Source organism: Citrus sinensis, chromosome 3 (assembly GCF_022201045.2).
Source record: "Citrus sinensis cultivar Valencia sweet orange chromosome 3, DVS_A1.0, whole genome shotgun sequence".
Lineage (NCBI taxonomy): Eukaryota > Viridiplantae > Streptophyta > Magnoliopsida > Sapindales > Rutaceae > Citrus > Citrus sinensis.
In genome coordinates, this window is record NC_068558.1 from 23,769,391 (window position 1) to 23,793,096 (window position 23,706).

Genomic DNA, 23,706 nt, shown 5'->3' on the forward strand with positions numbered 1-23,706 from the left:
AAAATAGTTGTATTAAATCCCCAACCTCTAGATCTTTTTGGAGTAGCGCCAATATTCTTTTACAGATTCCAAATGTGGGCGTAGTTAGTTGGTGTAGAAGATGAGGTTGCAATGCAGTTGGATACACTTGCAAAGGCACTTGTGTTTAGAGTTGGGTCGGTTGATTGACTTGCTGTACTGGCTGAAAATTGCTGGAACCATGACTCTGATGTAGGAGAAAATTGTCTACCATTTTCTCCTATTTGCTGCCGCGACATAACGTTAAGGTATCGTGTGGGTTGTTGCGGCGCCTGGTTTGTGTCTGCTGCGTCTGTCGCATTTGGTCCCATTACATTACTACCACAAAAAAATTGCATGCAATGGCTTGAACAGTCATCCAGCTGCTGTCTTGTCCCTCCTCGTTTTTTGCACTTTCTAACATTGTGCCCTCGCTGACCACATCTGCTACATTTTCGTTGTTGTGGTTGTCCCATCTTCGTTTTTTTAACTAAACCTTTGGTAAGAACAACTTCCGGATCTTGTACTACTGTGTCTCTCCTCGCTAAAGGTTGCCTTGCTGGTTCTTCGGTGTGAGACATTGCCTGCAACTTCAAAGTCAACTGGTGAATATCTGTAATTGCCACATTGTATGCGGCCAAACTTGATCCAGCGAATCTTAGCAAACTTCGACATGCTGCATATATTTGGCCAATACGAGCCAACTCCGTCATGTAATGTGATTTATTACAACTTATATCGGACGAAGTGTGAGCTTTTATCTTTGCAGCTTTACTCCATCGAGAAAGAATCATCGAACTTGGAATTTCTGTCATATTCTGAGCCTTGCACACAACAAATGAATGCGAGCATGGAATTCCAATTGTCTCAAGCAACTTGCAGGTGCAGGATAAGGTTTTGCTGGTCTCATTAATCACTACTTTCACCTCTTTTCCAACCGATCCAAACCGCCTAACCCTGTACGTTGTTGACATTATATCCCGGTCACACATTTCTGCAGTTAACAACGCTTCCTTGTCGATTTCTTCTCGTACGAGGCGAAACATGGCCCTTGTGAACTTTTCAGCTGCTTGCTGCTCATACATCTTTAAATGTGTAACCAAAACAGGACGTCCATCAGAACTGTTAAAGTCATCCTTCCCCTCTGCTTCCCTTTGTCGATCCATTAGTCGGTCCATCTGTTTAACAAATTCTATCAATCGGAGCCTTCTATTCACGTAATGGTTTAGATACGCATTCATTCCTTCTGACCTTTGAGTGCTTCGCATTCCCCCAAAAAACTTTCCACGCAAATAAGCCTCAGCCCACATATGTCTATCTTCAAACATCTTAACAACCCATTCATTTGCGGCAACATTATGGTTATCCACCATCAATTTCCATTTTCGGTCAAATTCTTCTTTTGTGTAAGCGTTCATCATGCAGCGGCGGAATTCCGTTGTAAATTCAGGGTTTTGAATATTTGTTTGAGCATTTCGGACCAAATGCCAGCAACACAACCTGTGTGAAGCTTCTGGAAATGTCTTGCTTATTGCATTTCGCATTGCTTTGTCCCCGTCGGTTACAACTGTCCTCGGATGCTTGTTGTTCATTGCTGTCATCAATGTCTCTAACAACCATGTGTACGTGTGTTCTGTCTCATCTGACAACAGAGCAAACCCGAATACAATTGTTCGCCGATGGTGATTTATCCCCAAAATAACCACGAGAGGCTTCCGATATGCATTGGTCTTGTAAGTTGCATCGAATGCAATAACATCACCAAATAATGCATAATCTGCGCATGATCCGCCATCGCACCAAAACAAGTCCCCAAGTCGATTGGAACTAGTGATTGTGAAGTCATAAAAGAATGACGGATCCGAGCTTTTTCTTCCATCGAGATATGATAGGCATGTCTCAGCGTCTGATTCTTTCAACGATGCATGCCTCGTGGCAGCCAGCCTATTTTCAACATCCCTCCTATTATACCCAACCTTGTCGTAACCTCCTGATCTGTCAACCATAAACTCGTGAATTTGAGATGGCTTCACGCCCACTTTATGTAATGATAAAGCTGCTGACAAGTCGGGACCCGTCACTCCTCTGTGAGACCTAATGTGGTGCACTAGCTGAGGCGGTGTTAAGTTGTGATTGTGGACTCGTTGAAGAAAACTACACGCCCATCGGCCAGTATCTTCATTGTAAATAACTCGAAATTGTGCTCTACATCCCGTCCTTGTAACAGCCTTGGCTTCTCGCCCTCTGCATCTGTTTTCCATGTGCTTTGCAGCCCTGAATCCCTGTCGGCTGCAAACCCACGTTCTGCCAGTGATATTCCCCTTCACATTTCTGCGTTTATTGTGTTTCCGAATGCCGAAGCCAACTGTCCTTGCATATTCTTGGTAGCATATGCCAGCCTCCTCTTCACTTGCGAATTCTTTTGCTAACATTTCCGGAAGCGCACTCTCAGCCTCACTACAATCTTCAGTACACTGCTGTTGTTGAGTATCGTTCTCCAACTGACCACTTCCTCCACGGTTGTCGCCTTCGATGTTCAACTGCGGTTCAGCCACCATTCCTGCCCCTTCATTGTCTGTCTCCACTTCATTGTGAGCTGATGCATCTGAGCTGCGTTCATCGTCGGAAGTTACATTAATCTGGTACTGCATATCATCTCCGTCATACAATCCTTCGTCTGAATCAGTCATTGTGGTCATAGGTTCACCATCAGATAACGTCAAATTTCAGGTGGTTGAGATATTTTCTTCCTCTGTTAAAATATGTTTTGTCCGCAAGTTTATTCTTCTGCTTTCAGTACCTTCTACGAAACTTCTTTCAATAGGGTAGGCGGCACAAAGAAGCTTCAAGTTGGTGTCTTTTCCCGCGTGCAAGGATTTTTAAAACGCGAGGGAGCCCTTCACTTATCGCAGCCCAGCAGTTCAGCCCCGTCCCTTGGCCACTAAGACACGTGATATCATTCCCGAAGAAAATAATAAACTGGGTTATTTTTATAAACTTCCCCTGAGGTTTGAGGATGTTGCTAGTAGATGGGGAAACTTATTTTAATTTTAAAAGACCCCGTACCATAATTTATCTGGGGTTTTTATTTTTATTGACTAACTGTTCACTTTGATAAGACAATATTACCCGTAATAATAATTTATAGACTGACACAACTAAAGTACAAGGGCTGAAGCTTATGATGCGTAAATCACTGACTTTATTAACATTTTCGTCCTTTACAAGTACAAATATTCACAATTTTATAAGTAAATAAAACAATTATGTTCACCATGATCAAGTTTTTTATCTTTCCTTACAATATTAAAAAAAAAATTACATATGTGCAAATTTATCAAAATTATGCTAGTATTTTTCTAATAAATTTTCTGGTTTTTCTCAGTCAATTCGCTGTGATTTTGTGTATGACGCTTGCCGGAAAACGGTAACGAAACATTTTGAATGGGTAATGACGGGGATTGATAGTAAAAGTTTGTATTTCTTAAATTTTTTTACATTTGACAACTCACTAATTCATGTGGGGTCTGCCTACCGTGCAACAGTTACAGGGTACCACGGAATTTTGTCTTTTTCCAACAATTACACTACACTACCCTATATTTATAAGAAAACTGAATAGATACTATAAGTTATAAATTTAGGGTAGTATAGGTCCTTTTCTCTGGATAAAATTATAAAATGACTTTTGAAATTTTTTTTAACTGTTATTATTATTATTTATTAATGTCATTATTATTATTATAATATTATTATTATTAAAATTTATTATTTTAATTGTTATAATTGCTTTATCAGTTATCATTATTATTATTTATTAATTTTATTACCGTCACTATTTTTAAAATATATTAAATTTATTACTGAATTATTATTGAATTATTATTTTATTAATATTAATAAATTTATTAATCTTATTATTCTAATTATTATATTTATATTAATGTTGTCGTCGTCGTCGTCATCATCATTAAACTTTATAATTTTTTTTTGTTTTGACTATTAAATAATACCACTGTCATTATTATTATTTTGCCTTAATTAAGCATTACATATATTTTAATTATTTTTTTTTATTTTTATTAATTATAATAAAAATAAAAAAAATAAATTATACTATAATATTATTTTATTATATCATATTATATTTATGTAAAAATAATTATGCAAATAATAATTTAATATAATTAATAATAAATTTAAATAATTTTAGTTTAATTTTAGTACAAAATTAATGCAGTACAGGATAATACCAATTACCAAATGTTGTATAATTTTATTATAATTATTATAATATACTGCTAATGTAATATAATATAATATAATACATGTGCATTACATAATATAATATAATATAACATAATATAGTGTGCCAAACGGACCTTTAACTTTTTTATTGATGATGGTCTAGAGGGATGTAGAGAAAGTAAAAATAATCGTGGTAGATCTTTTACAATGGTTGATTAGCTATCATCACAAAGTTTAGGCTAATACAATAAAAATTAACCAACTACCCTATATTTGAAAGAGCATTTGGAAATCAATAAATTTACTATTCAATTATTTTTAATCAAGAATAAATAATAAATTATCATTACAACAAGATTCACAAGCTCAAATATCTTAAAAAAATGATAATTCTCAACAAATATGAAGCTCAAATGCTTTTGAAATATTCTTAAAAAAATAAACTAACTTCCTTTTATGTTATTCTTTATTTATCTTTCTATAACTTTGTTGGGCTATATATATATTGATATTTTATAGGTCAATTAACATATTGTATGTATAAATAAACTAACATGTCAACTAATGCTAAAAACAAAAATGTAATAAAAGAGTAAAGTTTTGTAATATTAAAATAATAAAATTTTACAACCTAAGACTTTTTACATGTTTCTTATTTTGAAATTTCACCTTTTTATTTTATAATTTTCTAAAGTATCAAGGTTAATAACCTATATTCTTAAAACATATTCAATTTATTTATTTTACATTAAATATATATTATTTATCAAAAAATATTATTTACATTTATCAAATTTTCATATGTTTAAAAATTGTATGTGATATTACATTATTATATTTACACCATCAATTATTTTTATGATCAAATTAAGTCAATTGATCAAACTTTAAAAAATTTAAAACAACAGAAATTATGTAAGTAAATATTTAAAAACTTTTAACTTTTATGATTTTGTAATAAACAGTAGGGACTTAAGTGTTAATAGCCAATTGAACACATCCTGGCCGTTGAACACTTTAACCGTTGATCCATTGGCTGAGTTGAAAAAAGACAAAAAAATGGGATACCGTGCAACTGTTGCACGTTAGGCGGACCCATTCATGTGTAGGTCTATTTCAAATATGTTTTTGTTTATAGAGGTTGTTGGAAAATGCTCATGATGCATGTTGAATGGGTAATGATGGGGATGGGCAGTAAAAGTTGCTTGTGTTATTTGAGCTTCCAAAATCCATTAAGGTAGCGTTTACTTTTTGAATTGGATTGGGAATCATGAGGAGTGGGAATCCTAGGATTTGGAGTGTGGAGTGGGAGTGGGAGTAGGTTGTTTACTTACACTAGAATGGGAGTATGGAATAGATATCAGAATCCAATTTATGTGTTTATTTTGTCTTGGATTGGGAGTAAATAGTTTTAAATATCTTATAAATCCTTATTTAAAGAATTATAGTTTTTAATTACAAAACTAATAAAAAAATATATTTAATGAATAATATTTATTTTATTATATTTGTAAATTTATTATAATTATTAATATTCTTAATTATGAACAATAAATTATTAATTTTAATTTTAATATAAAATGAAACCTTATTTTATTTTATTTAATATAATTATATTAAATTTATTATTATATAAAATAATAATATAATATTATTTAGTACAAAATTAATATTTTCTTAGAATAAACTATTTATTATTATTAATATTAAATAAATATAGTACTATTATTTTTAAAATAAATATCATAATATTATATTTATTAATTCTCTATTAATATAATAATATGGATCCAGCTATGGTGCCACAGTTGTATGGTACCACAGCTGGATCCAACCATTGGATCTAGCTCTGGTGACAACTGTGGGCTAGATCCAATGGTTGGATCCATCTGTGGTACCATACAACAGTGGTACCACAAATTTGTCCTAATAATATTATTTAAAAATAATTTTAACTTAGAATCAATGCAAATTATTATTTAGTTAAATATAATATTATTATTTAAATAAATATTATTTTATTTTATTTTATTAATTATAAAATATTAAATTAAATTAAATTAAATTAAAAGTGAAAGGTAAAAAGGGGAGAGGTGGGAGTGGATTCCCACTCCCACCTCCCCCAATGGGAGTCCCACTCCCACTCCCCACTCCAAAAATGAGTGGGGCCCACGGAGTGGGATTCCCAATCCGTGGCCATTTTAAGGAAGTAAACGCTGGAGTGGGAGGAATCCACACTCCTCACTCCCACTCCAGCAAGTAAACACAGCCTAAGAGTAAAGGGGAAGAAGAAATGCAAATTGTGTGTGTGTGTGCCGCTTGTGAGCCTTAAATTAATGTGCTAACCAATGGTTATATTGGGAATTTATATATATATATATATATTAAGTTTTAAATTTACTTTTTTTAAGATGTTAAAGACATATCATAACTTGATCCTGGTTAAAATATTTGTTTTAATTACTTATGAAATTAAAAATATTTGGAATTGTAAAGGGGGAAAATGTCAAAAAAATATAGGCAGTTCCCCTTACGCATCATACGTTTCAGCCCTTGTACTTTAGTTGTGTCAGTCGCTAAATTATTATCAACATGGGTAATATTGTCTTTTCAAAGTCAACAGTTAGTCAATAAATTTTTTAACTTATGGTACGGGACCGTTTACAGATAAAATAATGTGAACCCATGTACTTGCAACAACCTCCAACCTCAGGGGAGATTTTTAAAAATTACCCTTAATAAACTGTAGCATTTTAGGGTGACCCTTAAAATGTAGGGTAGTGTTGTGTAATTGTATAAAACAGAAAAAATTCAGTGGTGCCGTTAATCTGTTACACGGTAGGCGGACCCTTGTCATGTGCCCTAATATGAGGACTAACTTCAAGTGGTGCATTACTAATCCAAGGCGTGACATTAATACTTGCTTGCCACTTATTATTTGATGGCATTTGCTATAATGTGTACTTGGTAACGGATGTTTAATGCTTCATCAACATTTTCCACGTTGTAACACCACCCATTTTTTGTTTCATCTACGCTTGTGCATTCCTGAGTTGGAACTCCTTTTATTCCTTATAAAACCACAACTATTCATGGACACTCCAAAATTTTTACGTGAGTCACATACAACGTTTAACACTTAGTTACTGTTACGGTTTGAGGTTGTCAATAAGTAATATTACATTTTCGTTACAGCAGCGATTACCAAACGGGCAGGTCGCATAACTGGCTTTCTGTTTCAGCTATCATCAATCATTCAGGTGCATCAACAAAGGATATGGGTCATTACATAATATAAATCAGTCTGCCCAAGGGAACTCAAGGAAAGCAGTTGCAAATGTGTTTGATCGCAGTTACAAAAGCACATAAATATATCACAGAAAACTCATCCAATGGAAATATTACACATTAATTCCAGCTCCAATGGAAGTCCCGCAGCATATCGAAATCCAATGACATAAATCGGCCCCAATAACACCAAACACATCTAGTTGAGTGTTTCCCTAGTGACCCGAATGTTAACAGTAGGAGACTGTATTCGAAAGTTGAGAATTTTACGGCAGAGTGTTTGCAATCTGGCGCCTTGAACACTTCCGTGGCAGTGGTATCTGAACTTGTCCAACACTTTACTATGCCACAGGAAGTACTCCACCAGGCGTACGTCATCTTTTCCGTCAGTAAATGCTTTCATCTTTATTTTTGTCACGCGTTCACTCAAGCAATGGGGCACATTCTCTGTCTCCAGCCAGCCAAGTGCGTGGTCGTTTACGTCGAACCAATCTCCCTGATCAGTTAAAACAGGCAAACCCATGGTTAACATATTGAACCCAGTTCCTGATGACTGCACATGACTGTTGTCTTACTGACCTTTGTTAATATACAGGTACGCAAGTTGTAGGTGGCAGTGAGGATGGTATGCAGACCTTTCCAGCCACTTCGTCGAACCTCAACATCCAAAGAGGTGAGGTTGTCAAACCGACTCAGGGACTGCCTTTCGCATGCCCGCTTAAGTGCCTGCGGTGTAATTGGTTATTAGACAAACAACAACAATAACAACGTACTGTCACTTTCAAGTAACAAATAATTAACCAACTTGAGCCCTTTTGTTGAAATGCAAAATTTGGCCCGATTGTCCAAGGCTTGCTGACATTCCTTAACAGTTCAAGCAAAACAATAGATGTCCGTCGGATGATCAATACAAAATCCTAACAGTCATAACAGATGAAAAAATTGTATATCAATCTCTGTCTACCTATCTCTCTGCAGCGCCGCTCTGTCAAAATAATACTATGTACAAATCACATTCGGATAAATTTATGACAATAGATGTCGTCATTCATCATCCATATGTAACCTACGTTAACAATCTATAAATCATGTCACCTCACCAAGTTCAAACAGCACACAAACCTTTATATCATCTTTTTGTGGTAATTGTTTTGCTACCCTGCAAGGACTCAACCACCACCATTGTTTTTTGTTGGTGAAATTTAGGATCATGTTTCTGACATTCGCAATTTGACAGTGGAAATAATGACATTTTAAACTACTATATAATCCATTTACATGCAATTACTTACTTGCCCAGTTTAAATGTCAAACCAAACTTAAACTAAACTTTATACTAATTGCATGTGTGCGATCACGTTGTTACATTGATACAATATGTCACATTGCAAATGTTACCCCTTATATGGTAGTTTACAACCTCAAATTACCCGGTGCTGTAGATGAATAATTAGATGCTGGTATAGTATGAGAATGCGTACCAGAAGAACGCCACCGGAAAGGATCAGACAAGCTGTTGTTGCGACACCCTCGATGAGGTTGCGAGCACGTTGTGGATCAACTGTATCCGATTCCCAATGTTGAAGATCTAAAGTTGCTTGCTGGATGGATTGCATCTCATGAACCTCGTATTCCATCAACATGTTATCAACAATACGGATTAGTTGGAGATTTGGCGCCATAATGACAGCACGATGGTGGTATGACATCCCTCGCAACGAGGCGAAGAGAACCACAAACGTCAGTGTGTTAAGAGTTGTCGACTGAATGATGAAGTTCGCTGGAGGATCATCTGGTTGTATCAAAACTGTCAGACTGAGTTCCGTCAGTGAAGGGCAACTACAAAACAGCTTCTCTATGACTCGGTTTTCAGGATGGGTAATATATATTTGAAGAATCTTCAGTTGGGGAAAACACACACCATCCGGAGGATCTGCAAAGCGAAATGCAGTGTGTAGTCGAAGAACTTCAAGCGTCATCGAGCTGTAAACACAACCGGGCAACTGCATGGGTGCGTATTGGATAATATCGATTTCCATCTCCCGAACATTCCGCATTATTGCCTGAGATACCCACAAAGGAAACCGATCCCTACGTATAGCGTTGACACTCCGAAGCGAGAACGTATGTATTGATACGGGGTCCGTTCCAGCCATCACTGATTCTATGAAGTTGTTAAATTCATCCACCAGGTCAGGATTGTCGGCAGCAGCCCCCATGGGACCCCCATCGTCGAAGCAGAGGTTGCGAACTGAGGTCCATGCATGCCTCCATCTTTGCGAAAGACTTGAAGTGGCCACTGCATCTTCAAGTGGCAGAAAAGTTAGGATATTGGACAGCACAGAATCAGGCAATGCACTGATCCTGTCTTCGGGTACTTTTTTTAGCACTCTTCCCCGTCTGATCCGCGGAACCGAACCAGTTGATCTCCTCATCCTGAAGGCAACTCACCCTGGCCTGTGGGACCATTAAATACATTTAAATTCATAATAATTTGCTACAAAAATCAAACCATTTACACAGACGTTATTTAGATGTACAATGCAGGTTGTTAAAATAACAGTTGCACACACATGGTCATAGTTAACATTTATAAATAATTTAAAGGTTTAATTAAGCAGTTACAGTATGAATTGCATTCAAGCATAGATTGAGAACAAATGGAATTTTTATTGACTCGGCCTGAAAATTATATAATCTATTGAGGTCGTTGATTAATCAATTACAATCAGGTGTAGAGAGAAAAAGTAATACAGCCAAAAGTCCAGACATTGCACCAATTAGGTAATCCTTTTAGTATTATTCCCCAACTTAAAACGATATATCCTAAAACCTTATCCTTTGTAAGCATCGCGATGAATTTCCCTAACATATATCCAACACAAGCATTCAGTCTTTAGGTTCAGACTGATTAACAAAGATCCACCATTGCTAACTTATCGTCGTGAAAATAAAACAAATATGGCACATTCGCGAATGAACCAAACAATTCACCGAAAGGATAGAAAGTAAAGATCCTTACCTAAGAAGCAATCGTCCCAGCAGCGGAATTTCCTGGTTGGGTGTCTAGTGGATTTGCAGGAGTGTTGTCGATTTGTTAAGTTGCAAAGGGAAAGTCGTCGTGTCCTGTAATCAAGTCCACCACGTCCTTCTGTTGATGTCAAAGTAGAAGGGTTCAGCTGTGTAACGTAATGTTAGGGGCAACAATGGGGAAGAAAAACACAAAAAAAAGTTATGCATTTGTACTGGGAACTGTCGTCGTTATGTAGTGAGTTAATGCTTCTTTTGTTTGGTGGTTATGTTATTGGCCACTGGGCTGTACATTCCCGGGATGTGTGACTATATTGATCATTGTCAGTCTCGAGATTACGGCTTCAGTTCAATCCGTTATGAATCCTTGTGCCGTTGTGGCAACTGGCAACTGCCATGTGAAATTGAAATATTTGCTTCAGACAATTACTCGGTGCTTGAAACAATAATATTGTGGGCCCATTGTTTAGGTCAGTCGGTTTCTCACTTCCCTTGTCTTTCTGGATTTAGCACGTTTGGATGGTCTTTCAGTTCAACCTTTTTCATTGCCTCATTTGTCTCTTGTAGTGCTTGTCAACTTTAGATCCTTCCATACTCGGCCGGACACACAAATATCATTTTTTAGATTGCCTGGGGCCATGGAAGTATGATGACTTCGTTCGGCATGTGCGCAATGTGACTACAAGTTTTTCCATTTTCTAATTATGTCCTTTTATGGTTAATATTATTTAACCATAAGCTTAATATTATATTTGTTCTTTTGTAATTAAATAATAAATAAAAATAAATAAACATAATCAGTAGTTAGGCATAAAAATTGAGCCCATTTTTTAGATTTTTTATTTTTGTTATTTAATATTATTTACACATACAGTTATTATTTAAACTATTGCTTTCATCAAACTAAATAATGCAAAATAATAAAAAAATCATTAGTAACAAGTGTTAACAAATAAAATGATAATTTTAATTTACCCATAGGCTTACAATTATAAATTAGCTTATTTGAAAACTAAATAAAATTAAATGTTAATAGTGTGTTACATATTATAATATATATATATATATATATTTTTTAAATAAAAAACCTCATTTTATTTTAATTTAGTCATGTAGGTGCAATGGCCAAGTCCGAATGTTCATATTTGACATTTTTTTTGCTGCGAGTTTATACGTGTTAATATATATGCGCATTAATATTTATATTAAACTCTATGTTTCTCTTTGTACATATTTATTGATATATAAATTTTATATGTTTCTCTTTGTACATTTGTCCCTGCTTTTTTAATCTTGATCTGAAGGTATTATTATGACGATTCTATTTAACTTTAGTTTCGTTCGTGTGTTTTTTTTTTTATTTATACATTATACCCAATTACTTATTAACTACTTGTCCTTCAGAGGACATTTGCGGACAGACAAAAGAAGCAAAGGAATTTCGAGAACTTCATGTGCATTGAGATAAGCGAATCTAGGGACGAAAGAATTATGCACATGACCTTCTTAATGCAAGTATGAACTTGGTGAAAATTGAGAAACTTTTTTATGTTATTATTATTTAACTCTTTGAACATGGTTTCTAATAATTCGCACATGTGCTTTTGATCAAGTGATCTTTTGTTTTTATAGATCTTTAACATTTTATTTATACTTCTTCTTTCAAGACTTCTGATTTGATTTATTTTATTTTTGCAGCATACTTCTTTATGTTATTCTGAGGACACTACACAATAGAGCTTCAACTTAAGAAGAGTTTAGATGAAGTTGTTGACATTTTGTTTATTTTGTATTGTAAAAAATAATTTATATGTAATACTATAATGTTATTCAATGACTGAAGTGGAATTATTTTCATTATATGTTACCTGTTTTGTAGTTTGTAATTTATGCATTTGTTTGAGAGCTTCGAAATTAATTAAAAAATATATTATGTTACAAAATTTAAATTACTTACAAAAACCTAATTCACAACATGCATCTGCAATTTTTTAAAAAATATGTAATAAAATAGTAGAAGACAACATTTACAGCTTGTGGTTAAAAACTTTTCAGCAACATGCAAATAACTCATGTCTAAAACTGTTTTCGTATGAATGGCTCCACCAATTACCTAACCATGGAATACTACGATACTTTTGATAGTCATATTATGATTAAGGTGCATGATACGATTATATATAGCAAAAGCCACGCGTCCCGAAAGACAAATCGATGCACGCATTGAACAATTGACAAATTTGTAAGTGGACCAATGTACTTAACGCAAATAACGTGATTTTTAACGCAACACAAGAACTTGTTCTAATCACTTCAAAAACGATAGTGGCAACATCCAAGGGATATCTTGTACGTATGCTTCATTGGTCGACCAAAAAAAGGCAACAATACAGTACAAAATATATAAGTCCACATTTTCCCTATGTTCACATATCCTACCAACCAAAGAGGCACACCCCAAATGAAGTTGATTAATGTAACGCTTCCCTATGAACATCGCTTGATGAACTCAAGTGGCGTGTTGTGCAAATTTTAATGTACTCGCAAGCGCACGAATCTGTTGTAGTGTAGATCAATGGTGACGAGTGTCGATCCCACGAGGAGGTGGATTTTAATTATATATAAAATTAATTTTGTAAATGGGTGGTTGGAATTATGGTGGAAATGATTTGAAATATGCTAAAACTTAAATTAAAATAGAGAGAATAAATTCTAAAATTGGTATTGAAATGGTGAGAATAAATTGAAGAGAATTCTATTGAAATGACGTACTTGGGTATCTGGATCCGTATCAACATGCATCATGGGCTAAATATTCCTTATTAATGCCAATTAAATCATGAGGGGGGAATCCACACCTCATGAACCACGCTCTAATCAATATGGTGCTAAGGGCTTATCGTGCCAAATAATAATAACCTTATACTAGAGAGCCGGTGTAACCAAGGCGGTATCTAGACAAGACTATTATTATTTGTCGACAAGAAGTCAAAACATCCACAAAAATTAGAGGGGAAGAGAAAATAAATTTACCAAATTAAGCCCATGACACATGTTGAGACTTCACCTTCAACCCAAGCTTGAAAGAAAATTAGCCACTCATAATTGAACTAGGGGCAAAATGGGAATTTATTAAAATACGAAGAAAATACAAGATGGAGAAGGAATTACAGAAAATGAATCCCAAAAATAGATTCAGAGATATCAAATTAGGGGGGGCGGCCCCCTTTTTATAGATACATGGAGTAAATCATGGCCATCGGATTAAAAACAGTTTGGACGCTCAGGATTGCGCCACGTCATCAGTCAACAGTCTACGGTTTGACCACGCGGATGAACAGTAACACGGTTTGACCCGACTTTGAACAGTAACGCGGTTTGACCCGGATGAACAGTAACGCGGTTTGGTTGAAAATAATCCTGTGTGATGCATGCACCGTACGCGAGATTTTTCGTCCACTGATATGCTGCCACGTCACCATCAACAGTACATAAGAATTTTAGTCCAACAGGATCGTGACACCTCATCAGTCAATGCCACATCATCGGTCAATGCCACGTCATCATCCGTCTATGTGAACAGTGTCGTGAACAGTAACATATACAGTACCGTACACGTGAATAGTACCGTACATGTGAATAGTGCTATTTTTCCTTTTATGCTCCTCCTAAGGTTTTCGACCGTCCTGAGTTCAAAAGTGATGTCCGTTTTGCCGTCTGATCTTTCCTTTATTGTGAAATGACTATAATGCCCCTAAAATACATAAAATACTTAATTAAAATAAAACACATGTAATTAAATCACAAGAAGGTTAAATATATAAAAGTAAGGGTTGTTAGTAAGACTTAAAATGTAAAATGACGGTTTTCTCCTTTATAAATATGCATTTTCTAATACTCAACACACCCCCCAACCAGCTTATTGCTAGTCCCTAGCAAATAAAGCGAAAACAAAATTCAAATTCAAAATAATTTTTTTTTTTGTTTTAATAGAAACACTCGTATTTATTCCATCAGATTAATGATAACACTCAAATAAAAGTATAAGCATTATCTCCAGTCTAAAGCAACATCACACCCACATCAACCATCCACATGAATTAGCCCAGTAGACTTTGTTTTAGCTACTCTCAAGAATGACATGTCAAACCCCAAAATCTCACTGGAAGTAGTGACACTCTCACAAATAAATTAATCCCAATAAAAATAGTCACTCCAATGAATGGTAATTGAGAGAGAAAATAATAAAGAAGTGATATCACATGCTCTCACCAAGATGAAATAAATATGCCCTCAGCTTAGAAATAATACGATCTCAAGTCAAATAAAATGTTAGTCAACCCACTTTATTTATCTTTTTTTTTTTTTTAATTATGCATCACTACATCTTTTTAGCCCATATAACTAGCTTCTACTTCAAACTATAGTTCCCTAAAATCAAGAAGGACTTTTATTAGGATGAAACGTAGGCTAGGGACATGGCTAACAAAGAAGGAAAATAAGGAAAACAAAGTGTATGTTTGAGAAAAATGCAGAGAAATTTTTTTTTTTTTTTTGGAAGTTGCAAGGTGGATTTCACCTATTTTTATTCTTTTGAAACAACAACTTTTGTTTTTGTTTTTTTTTTTTGTTTTTTTTTGTTTTTTTTTTTGGCATAACTTCACTGAACAACATAATTATTTACATTTTCTCAAACATAAATAGGTGATGGAACTTATAAGACATCGGGTAATACTCCAAATCGGAGTGGGTCAAGATGATAAGTTGACAAAGAAAATGTTTTTTTTTTTTAAAGGCTCAAAAGGGTTAACTATGGATATTTAATAAAAGGGATGGTTAGAAAGGCTCAAACGGATCAAAGATGGCCTTTCCATCGTCTTTTAGGGCTCTGAATAACCTTCCATATCTACTAGTTAGATGGGCCTCCAAATGTAGCAACACACTCTTTTTTCTTTTTCTTTTTTCTTTTTTTTTTTATTTTACAATTTTTTTTTTTTAGGGTTAACTCAAAAGTAATTTAGAGATCGTGTATAAAATAATAAACTGCTAAGCTGTATAAAGAGTGGGCAAAAGGGTTATTCTCCAAGAAAAATAATAGGCTCAAAAACTCACTTGGTACTTATTATGACATGTTCATTCCTTCAAGCAACTCATATATGTCTCCGACATCAACATGTAGAGTAGCAAACATAATGTAACATCACTTAAGACCAAAGATAATACAAATACTAAAATTTAAAATTAATCATGTCACCCAATGTTAAAACAAATCACACAAATTTTTTTTTTTTTTAAACAACATTCTACCCCCCAACCTATTCTAAACATGAAAGGAAAATATGCATGCAGAAATGTGAAAATGATGCATAAAAACTAATTAGAAAAGTTACACGTAAAATGATAGAAAACGAAAATGATTTTTTTTTTTTAAAGAAGATGCGTTTCTAGAGGAACTACACTCCATATTCAGCCATCTTCGACTCAAAAGTTGGAAAATGTATATTTATAGAGGAGAAATTAAAAAGAAGAAAAATAAACATAAACACATAATAAAGAAAAAGAAAATGTCTGATTTTTTTTTTATTTTTATAAACGATGAAGATGCGTTTCTAGAGTCACTACACTCCATATTCAGCCATCTTCAACACAAAAAGTTAGCAACAGTTAGTTTCTACAACAAAAATTAGTAAAAACTTAACCAAAATTCTACAATTGTCGACTATTCCCTCCCCCCAACCAGAACGAAACATTGTCCTCAATGTTTGAAAGGAAAGAAGTAGAGTTTAGAAGACATCACCTGGGTGGTGCAACATAGAAGAAAATATTTATAGGCGGAGAGTTAAATCTAATTTGTACTTCTTACTGCTGCTACTGTTACCATCATTATTTGGACGCTCCAACACGAAGGTCCAGGGGTCTGGCTCCGGTCTATAAGCTTGTAACAGATCAAGTAGCTCATTAGCAGTGTGAGCACAAATAAAAAGTTTTTTCACATTAGCGGGAATGAAATAGTTTTTTATTGCATGGTTAAGAAATGCGATAAAGCCATCATAAAAGTTATTGACATTTAACAAACCGATGGGTTTCTGGTGAATGTGTAGATGGGCCCAAGATGCTAGTGTCATAAGTGCCTCTAGTGTTGCAAGATCTCCTGGAAGGAAAATAAATGCATCAGCATGATTAAGCATTTCAGTTATTCTTTCTTGCATACCTGAGACGACTAACTCTTCTCCAGTTGATGAGTCAGACGAACTGCCCAAAGGTTTTAAGACTCTTGGGATAATGCCTAACACTTGACTTCCTCTGATAAAAGCTGCTTCTGAGACCATTTTTGATAACCCTCGATTACCTCCTCCATACACCAAGTGTAATTTTCTCGCTGCTACGCTTCGACCAAGATCTATTGCTGCCTCAACGAACTCTTTATGTTTGCCATATGTAAATCCAGAAAGCACACAAATGTTCTTGAATTGTCTATTGGGAGTAGCTGCCATTGGAATATTTCTCAAAAACAATTTGTGAGTGTTTGACAAAAGAAATCACATTTAAGAGTCTTGGTGATAGTGGGTCACAGCTGTGAATGAGGTAACATGTTAGTGTCAAATAACGCATGAAGCACATGGCTCGCGAGTCAAAAAGAAAACAGTAAAAAGGAAAAAGCAAACAGTAATAAAATTATTAAAGACAATAATGCAAACAATAAGACAATAGTGAAATAAAATAACAATAAAGTAAAAGGATATTTACAGGTAGTTGCGACTGTGGCTCACATCTTCCTCTGGTTTTACGTCCAGAAACGGCTTGAACGCCCTCTATGGGTCGAGGATAGGCTTCCTATCCAGTTTTCTTATAAACTGGCAAACAGGGTCGTTTATAGTCAGATTCCCGAGACTATATCGTGCATGCTCTTTCTGGAATAATGGCCATAACTAGAGAATCGCTCCTTGCACATATCCACTCGGATGCGTTTCAAGAGACAAAAGGATATCATCCAATGACTCCTTATTCAAGCCATCCCTAATGAATTGAATCTTATCTTCCCTGTTATCAGACACCATTCCTAAAGAACATGGGTTTTTATTGCAACTCATTCTGGCACACTTATGACAAGCAACAGAAATTCTTCGAGCTCGTCGTTTTCTTGCATAATTTCCTTTACCACAACCAGGCATGTATGCAATAAATTTTGGAGGTAACTCACCTGCCGATCGTACTTTAGCCTCGATTAACCAACGGATGTCAGCAGGTATGTTATTCCTCATGAGTAATCGCATGCGTTCGGACCGAGCTTTATAGATCGTAAGGAGGGCATTCTGAGGAAGTGAAGGGAATCGCTTGTGAAGCTTCGCTAGAATCTCGTTTCTGTCCATACCTTCGCCTCAGAATATCAGTTATTATGGGAAACTGAAGTAACCGACTTGATTGTCACGGAGTACCGTTATCCGCCACTTCACCGGGGTAACAAACTAAAGCACACAAACAGAAAAACAAATTAAAACACACAAAGAAAATTAAAATCGTCCTTTTATTGAATTTACCTCAAGCTCCAACTGGATGTCGTAAACACTTCTCTCAATGTCTCTGAGTTGGCTTTCTAAACCCTCAACATAGGCTACTAACTCTGGTGGTTGTAGAGTCCAAATGCGTTGTGTTTTACAAAATTGAATCTGTCTTTTGAGATGAGTTTTGACACGTTGAAGTGGTTTAAAAATGTTCAGGAGGAACGGTCTAAGTATGAGACTCATGATTAAAAATGATAAGAGAAAACTTAATGGTAAAATAAACACACTTATGCAAAAACAATTTCAATTAGCAAAAGAATAATAATAAAAAGAAGGAAAGAAAAATCAAATCAACGAAAAGAAAAAAAAATCAATTCAAATTTGGTGGGTCACTCAAATTTATTTCGGTGTCTTCTTCATGTGGTTGGTACTCTAGATATGGCTTTAATCTTTGACCATTAACTTTAAACGTGACACCGTTCTTTGGGTCCTTAATTTCAATTGCCCCATGTGGAAAAACAGTATGAACAATAAATGGGCCAGACCATCGAGAGCGTAACTTACCTGGGAATAGGTGCAAGCGAGAATTGAATAAAAGCACTTTCTGACCTGGGGTGAAAGATTTTCTCATAATTTGCTTGTCATGGAAGACTTTCATTCGTTGCTTGTAAATCTTGGCATTTTCGTATGCATCATTGCGAATTTCTTCAAGTTCTGCCAGTTGTAATCTTCTTTCTGAGTTGGCTTGCTGCATGTCAAAATTGAATTTCTTGATGGCCCAATACGCACGATGCTCGAGTTCCACAGGTAGGTGGCAAGCTTTTCCATACACTAGCCTGTAGGGTGACATCCCAATCGGGGTCTTGAAAGCCGTTCTATATGCCCATAAGGCATCATCAAGTCTTAATGACCAATCTTTTCTGTCCGGCCTCACCGTTTTTTCTAATATGTGCTTTATTTCTCGATTGGAGATCTCAACTTGGCCACTGGTTTGCGGATGATACGGGGTCGCCACTTTGTGTGTGATTGAATACTTTGTCAAAAGAGCTTTGAATGCTTTGTTACAAAAGTGGGCACCACCATCACTGATTATTGCTCGAGGGAATCCAAAGCGTGAGACAATGTTGTTTTTCAAAAATCCTATCACCACCTTGTGATCATTGGTTCTACATGGAATTGCTTCTACCCATTTTGAGACGTAGTCAACACCAACCAATATGTATTGATGGCCAAAAGAAGGGGGAAAGGGTCCCATGAAGTCGATACCCCATACGTCAAAAATCTCAACCACTAAAATTGGATTTAGTGGCATCATGTTCCTTCGTGTAATGCTCCCCATTCGTTGACACCTATCACATGAAGAACAAAAAGTGTAAGCGTCTCGAAATAGTGTTGGCCAATAGAAACCACATTGTAAAACTTTAGTCGCTGTTTTCTTAGCACTGAAATGGCCTCCACAAGCTTGTTCATGGCAGAATGAAAGGATATTCTGAATTTCATTTTCTGGGACACATCGTCTAACAATTTGGTCTGCACAATACTTGAACAAATATGGGTCATCCCAAAAGAAATTCTTTATCTCTGCAAAGAATTTAGCCTTATCTTGCTTGGTCCAATGCTCTGGAAGTTTACCTGTAACAAGATAATTAACTATATCAGCATACCAAGGTAATACTTCCACACTCATTAATTGTTCATCTGGAAATGACTCATTTAATGGTAATTGTTCTATTATTGTGTCAAAATGGAGACGAGAGAGATGGTCCGCCACAACATTTTCTGACCCTTTCTTATCTTTGAATTCCAAGTCAAATTCCTGCAAAAGTAACACCCAACGAATTAGTCTAGCTTTTGCATCTTTCTTTGTGAGAAGATATTTAAGAGCAGCATGATCTGTGAACACAATTATTTTACAACCAATGAGATAAGATCGAAATTTTTCTAATGCAAACACTACTGCTAGCATTTCTTTTTCAGTAGTTGAATAGTTCAACTGTGCATCATTTAATGTCATACTAGCATAGTAAATAACATGGGGAATTCGATCAACTCTTTGTCCTAATACTGCTCCTACTGCATAATCAGATGCATCACACATGAGCTCAAATGGTAATTTCCAGTTCGGGGCCTGAATGATGGGTGATGATGTCAACAATTGTTTTAATTTTTCAAACGCCATGAGACATGAATCATTAAAGATAAAAGGTACATCCTTAGCAAGTAAATTGCATAAGGGTCTAGAAACTTTGCTAAAATCTTTAATGAAACGTCTATAGAAACCAGCATGCCCAAGGAAAGATCTTACTTCTCTGACTGTTTTGGGTGGAGGAAGATTAGAAATGAGATCCACCTTGGCTTTGTCAACCTCAATACCTTTGCTCGAAATGATGTGACCGAGAACAATACCTTGTTTTACCATAAAATGGCATTTCTCCCAATTTAAGACCAAGTTCTTCTCGATACATCTCTGCAGAACTAGTGTTAGATGATGTAAACATTGATCAAACGAGTCACCAAAGACAGAAAAATCATCCATAAAGACTTCAAGAAATCGTTCAACCATATCAGAAAAAATGCTTAGCATGCATCGTTGAAATGTAGCAGGTGCATTACATAATCCAAATGGCATTCTTCTATATGCAAATGTGCCAAAAGGGCAAGTGAAAGTAGTTTTCTCTTGATCTTTTGGTGCTATGGGAATCTGATTATATCCTGAGTAACCATCTAGAAAGCAATAAAATTCATGGCCTGCTAATCTATCAAGCATTTGATCGATAAATGGTAAAGGAAAATGATCTTTACGTGTGACAGAATTCAACTTCCTATAATCAATGCATACACGCCATCCTGTAGTTACTCTAGTGGGTATCAATTCATTATCAGCATTGGTAACTACTGTGACTCCTGACTTTTTGGGGACAACTTGCACAGGACTAACCCATGAACTATCAGAAATTGGGTAAATGATACCTGCGTCTAATAGCTTAAGGACTTCTGTTCTAACAACTTCTTTCATATTAGGATTTAACCGACGTTGCATTTCCCTAGTAGATTTAGCATTTTCATCAAGGTGAATGTAATGCATGCAGTCTACTGGGTTTATACCTTTTATGTCCGCTATGGTCCATCCTAATGCTCCTTTGTGCTTTTTTAAAACATCCAACAACTTACCTTTTTGTTCGTCATTGAGGGATGATGAGATGATTACCGGTAGAGTACTTTCTTCTCCCAAAAACGCATATTCCAAAGTGTTGGGCAATGGTTTGAGCTCGAGTTTCGGTGGTGATTCTGATGATGGGATGAGTTTCTTCTCTGATGGTGCTAGTTGTTCAACTTTTGACTTCCATTTATTAGTGTCCATAGATGGTGCTGAGTCAAGCAGGGCATTGACCTCATCAACCGATCTGTCAATATCAAAATCAAAACCAAAGTGAGTTAAGCATGTCTGTAAAGGATCATCACTAAGGTTTGAAAGAAAAGTGTCATCAACTAATGCTTCAATTAAATCCACATCAACAATTCCATCATCTGCACTGTGAGGTTGTTTGGCAATGTTGAAGATGTTCAGCTCCATAGTCATGTTGCCGAAAGACAATTGCATATTTCCAGTCCTGCATTGAATGTGAGCATCCGCAGTTGCCAAGAAAGGTCGGCCTAGAATAATGGGGATGTGCTTCCTTGAATCCTGTATTGGTTGAGTGTCAATTACAATGAAATCAACAGGAAAATAAAACTTGTCTACCTGGATAAGCACGTCCTCCACAATACCACGAGGTATTTTTGTAGACCGATCTGCAAGTTGTAACACCACTGGAGTTGGGTGTAATTCTCCCAATCCAAGTTTCACAAATACTGAATAAGGCAACAGATTTACACTAGCTCCTAAATCCAACAAAGCATTCTCAATTGTGTGGTTCCCTATACTACATGAGATAGTGGGGGAGCCTGGGTCTTTGCATTTTAAAGGAATTTTATGTTGGAGTATAGAACTAACGTTTTCTGTTAAAAATGTCTTCTTTTGAACATGCATGTTTCTCTTTTTAGTACACAAATCTTTAAGAAACTTGGCATAAGATGGAACTTGCTTTATAGCATCAAGTAAAGGGATGTTAACACTTACCTGTTTGAAGATTTCGAGAATCTCACCTGTAGATTTTCCCTTTTTTCCTTTCGCTAACCTCTGAGGAAATGGAGCTTTGGGAACGTATTCTCGTGGGTTGGCTTCTTCTCTCTCCTCCGGTGGTGAGTCCTCAACGTTCACAGGTACAATTTGATTTTCCTTTGTCACCGGCATCTCTACTTTGTTGTCGATTTCTTTTCCTTTTCGCAAGGTCATTATTGCTTTGACCTCTCCATGCTGCTGTGGTGAACTGGTACTCGCTTCATGCACTCCTTTAGGATTAGGCACTGGTTGACTTGGAAATTTTCCTTTCTCAACAGTCATTGCCAAGGTCTGAACTGAAGAAGCGAGTTGTCCCACCATCTTCTCCAGGCTTGAAACTGATTGAGCTTGTGAGTTGAAGCCTGCTCTCAACTCATTTCGTAGTCCATCAATGGTGCGGTTCTGTTGCTCAATCGTGGAGTGAGTAAGATTCTTGAGATTCTGGAATGAATCCTCCCATGGTCTGGGTTGAGAGTAATTCTGGTTTTGATTGTATGGTCTAAATGGGGGCTGAGAGGCTTGAGAATTTTGAGCAATTTGTTGCATTGGTGGAGCTGGAGCTGCTGGTCCATTCTGTTGGAATCCTTGAGACCATGAAAAATTGGGGTGGTCTCTCCATCCAGGGTTATATGTGTTGGAGTATGGGTTGTAATTCGATGGTTTTCTCATTACACCTATGGCATTGGCTTGATCTGAGTATGAGTCATGGTCATGTGCCTCTGTTGATTTAGCAGTCGATAGCGATGCTATTTGTCGAGAGAGACCTTCAATTATCGCTTTGACTTCTTTGATTTCTGAATTTGATTCGCCAATTTGAACCTCATTCACTCCTTTAATTCTTCTAGTATTCCTGAGTGATCGACTCCGTTGTTGGGAATTATCCGCTTGTCGCTGGAAAAATTCCCAAATCTCTGATGCACTTTTTGACATTAGCTCTCCTCCACTTGTTGCCATTAGCCATTCTTGCACATTTGGTAGTAATCCCTCCAAAAAGTATTGGCATTGGTGCCATTTCTCGTATCCATGATGTGGACACTTCAAGAGTAGCCCATTGAATCGCTCCCATGTTTCGAAAAACTGCTCGTCCTCTCTTTGGGTAAACTCCGAGATTTCCCTGCGAATAGCATTGGTTTTATGCACTGGGAAATATTTATTCAAAAATTTTGTTACCATTTGTTCCCATGATGAAATGCTATTAGCAGGCAATGTATTAAGCCATGAACGAGCTCTATCCTTTAAAGAAAATGGGAATAATCTGAGTTTAACATCATCGTCTGAAAAATTCTCATATTTAAATGTTTGACAAATAGCATGAAAATCATTCAAATGATTATATGGGTCCTCATTTTCTAAGCCATAGAATGTGGGGAGACAATTTAGCACACTAGGTTTTAGTTCAAAGCTCCTAGCAGCTACATTTGGGTATCTTATGCATGATGTGCTCAAATTAGCTAAGGGACTAAAATAGTCCTTAAATGG

General features: G+C 35.9%; 2 protein-coding genes and 1 non-coding gene across 3 annotated transcripts; 1 reads left to right on the forward strand and 2 right to left on the reverse strand.

Moving 5' to 3' along the window:
- Window positions 1–59: 59 nt before the first annotated feature.
- On the reverse strand, window positions 60–2,687 carry LOC127900666 (protein FAR1-RELATED SEQUENCE 5-like). The gene has a single exon (XM_052435854.1). The coding sequence runs from the start codon at window positions 2,685–2,687 to the stop codon at window positions 60–62; it is 2,628 nt and encodes an 875-aa protein (XP_052291814.1).
- A 4,836-nt stretch (window positions 2,688–7,523) lies between these two features.
- LOC127901266 (F-box/LRR-repeat protein At4g14103-like) lies at window positions 7,524–10,897 on the reverse strand. The gene is made up of 4 exons (XM_052438247.1): window positions 10,556–10,897; window positions 9,015–9,990; window positions 8,113–8,259; window positions 7,524–8,029 (listed from the first exon to the last, which is right to left on the reverse strand). Exons 2-4 carry the CDS (start codon window positions 9,966–9,968, stop codon window positions 7,733–7,735), a joined length of 1,398 nt encoding a protein of 465 aa, XP_052294207.1. The 5' UTR covers window positions 9,969–9,990; window positions 10,556–10,897; the 3' UTR covers window positions 7,524–7,732.
- A 12,348-nt stretch (window positions 10,898–23,245) lies between these two features.
- On the forward strand, window positions 23,246–23,349 carry LOC127901640 (small nucleolar RNA R71). Its single transcript, XR_008053884.1, has one exon. It is a non-coding gene; the product is annotated as a small nucleolar RNA R71 (small nucleolar RNA).
- Window positions 23,350–23,706: the final 357 nt, after the last annotated feature.

Coding starts and splice junctions, on each gene's coding strand:
- LOC127901266 (XM_052438247.1), bottom strand. CDS start 9,968: ATGAGGAGATCAACTGGTTCGGTTCCGCGGATCAGACGGGGAAGAGTG. Junction 8,260..9,014: donor TTTCCGGTGGCGTTCTTCTG/GTACGCATTCTC, acceptor ATTACACCGCAG/GCACTTAAGCGGGCATGCGA. Junction 8,030..8,112: donor GTACCTGTATATTAACAAAG/GTCAGTAAGACA, acceptor TTAACTGATCAG/GGAGATTGGTTCGACGTAAA.
- LOC127900666 (XM_052435854.1), bottom strand. CDS start 2,687: ATGACTGATTCAGACGAAGGATTGTATGACGGAGATGATATGCAGTAC.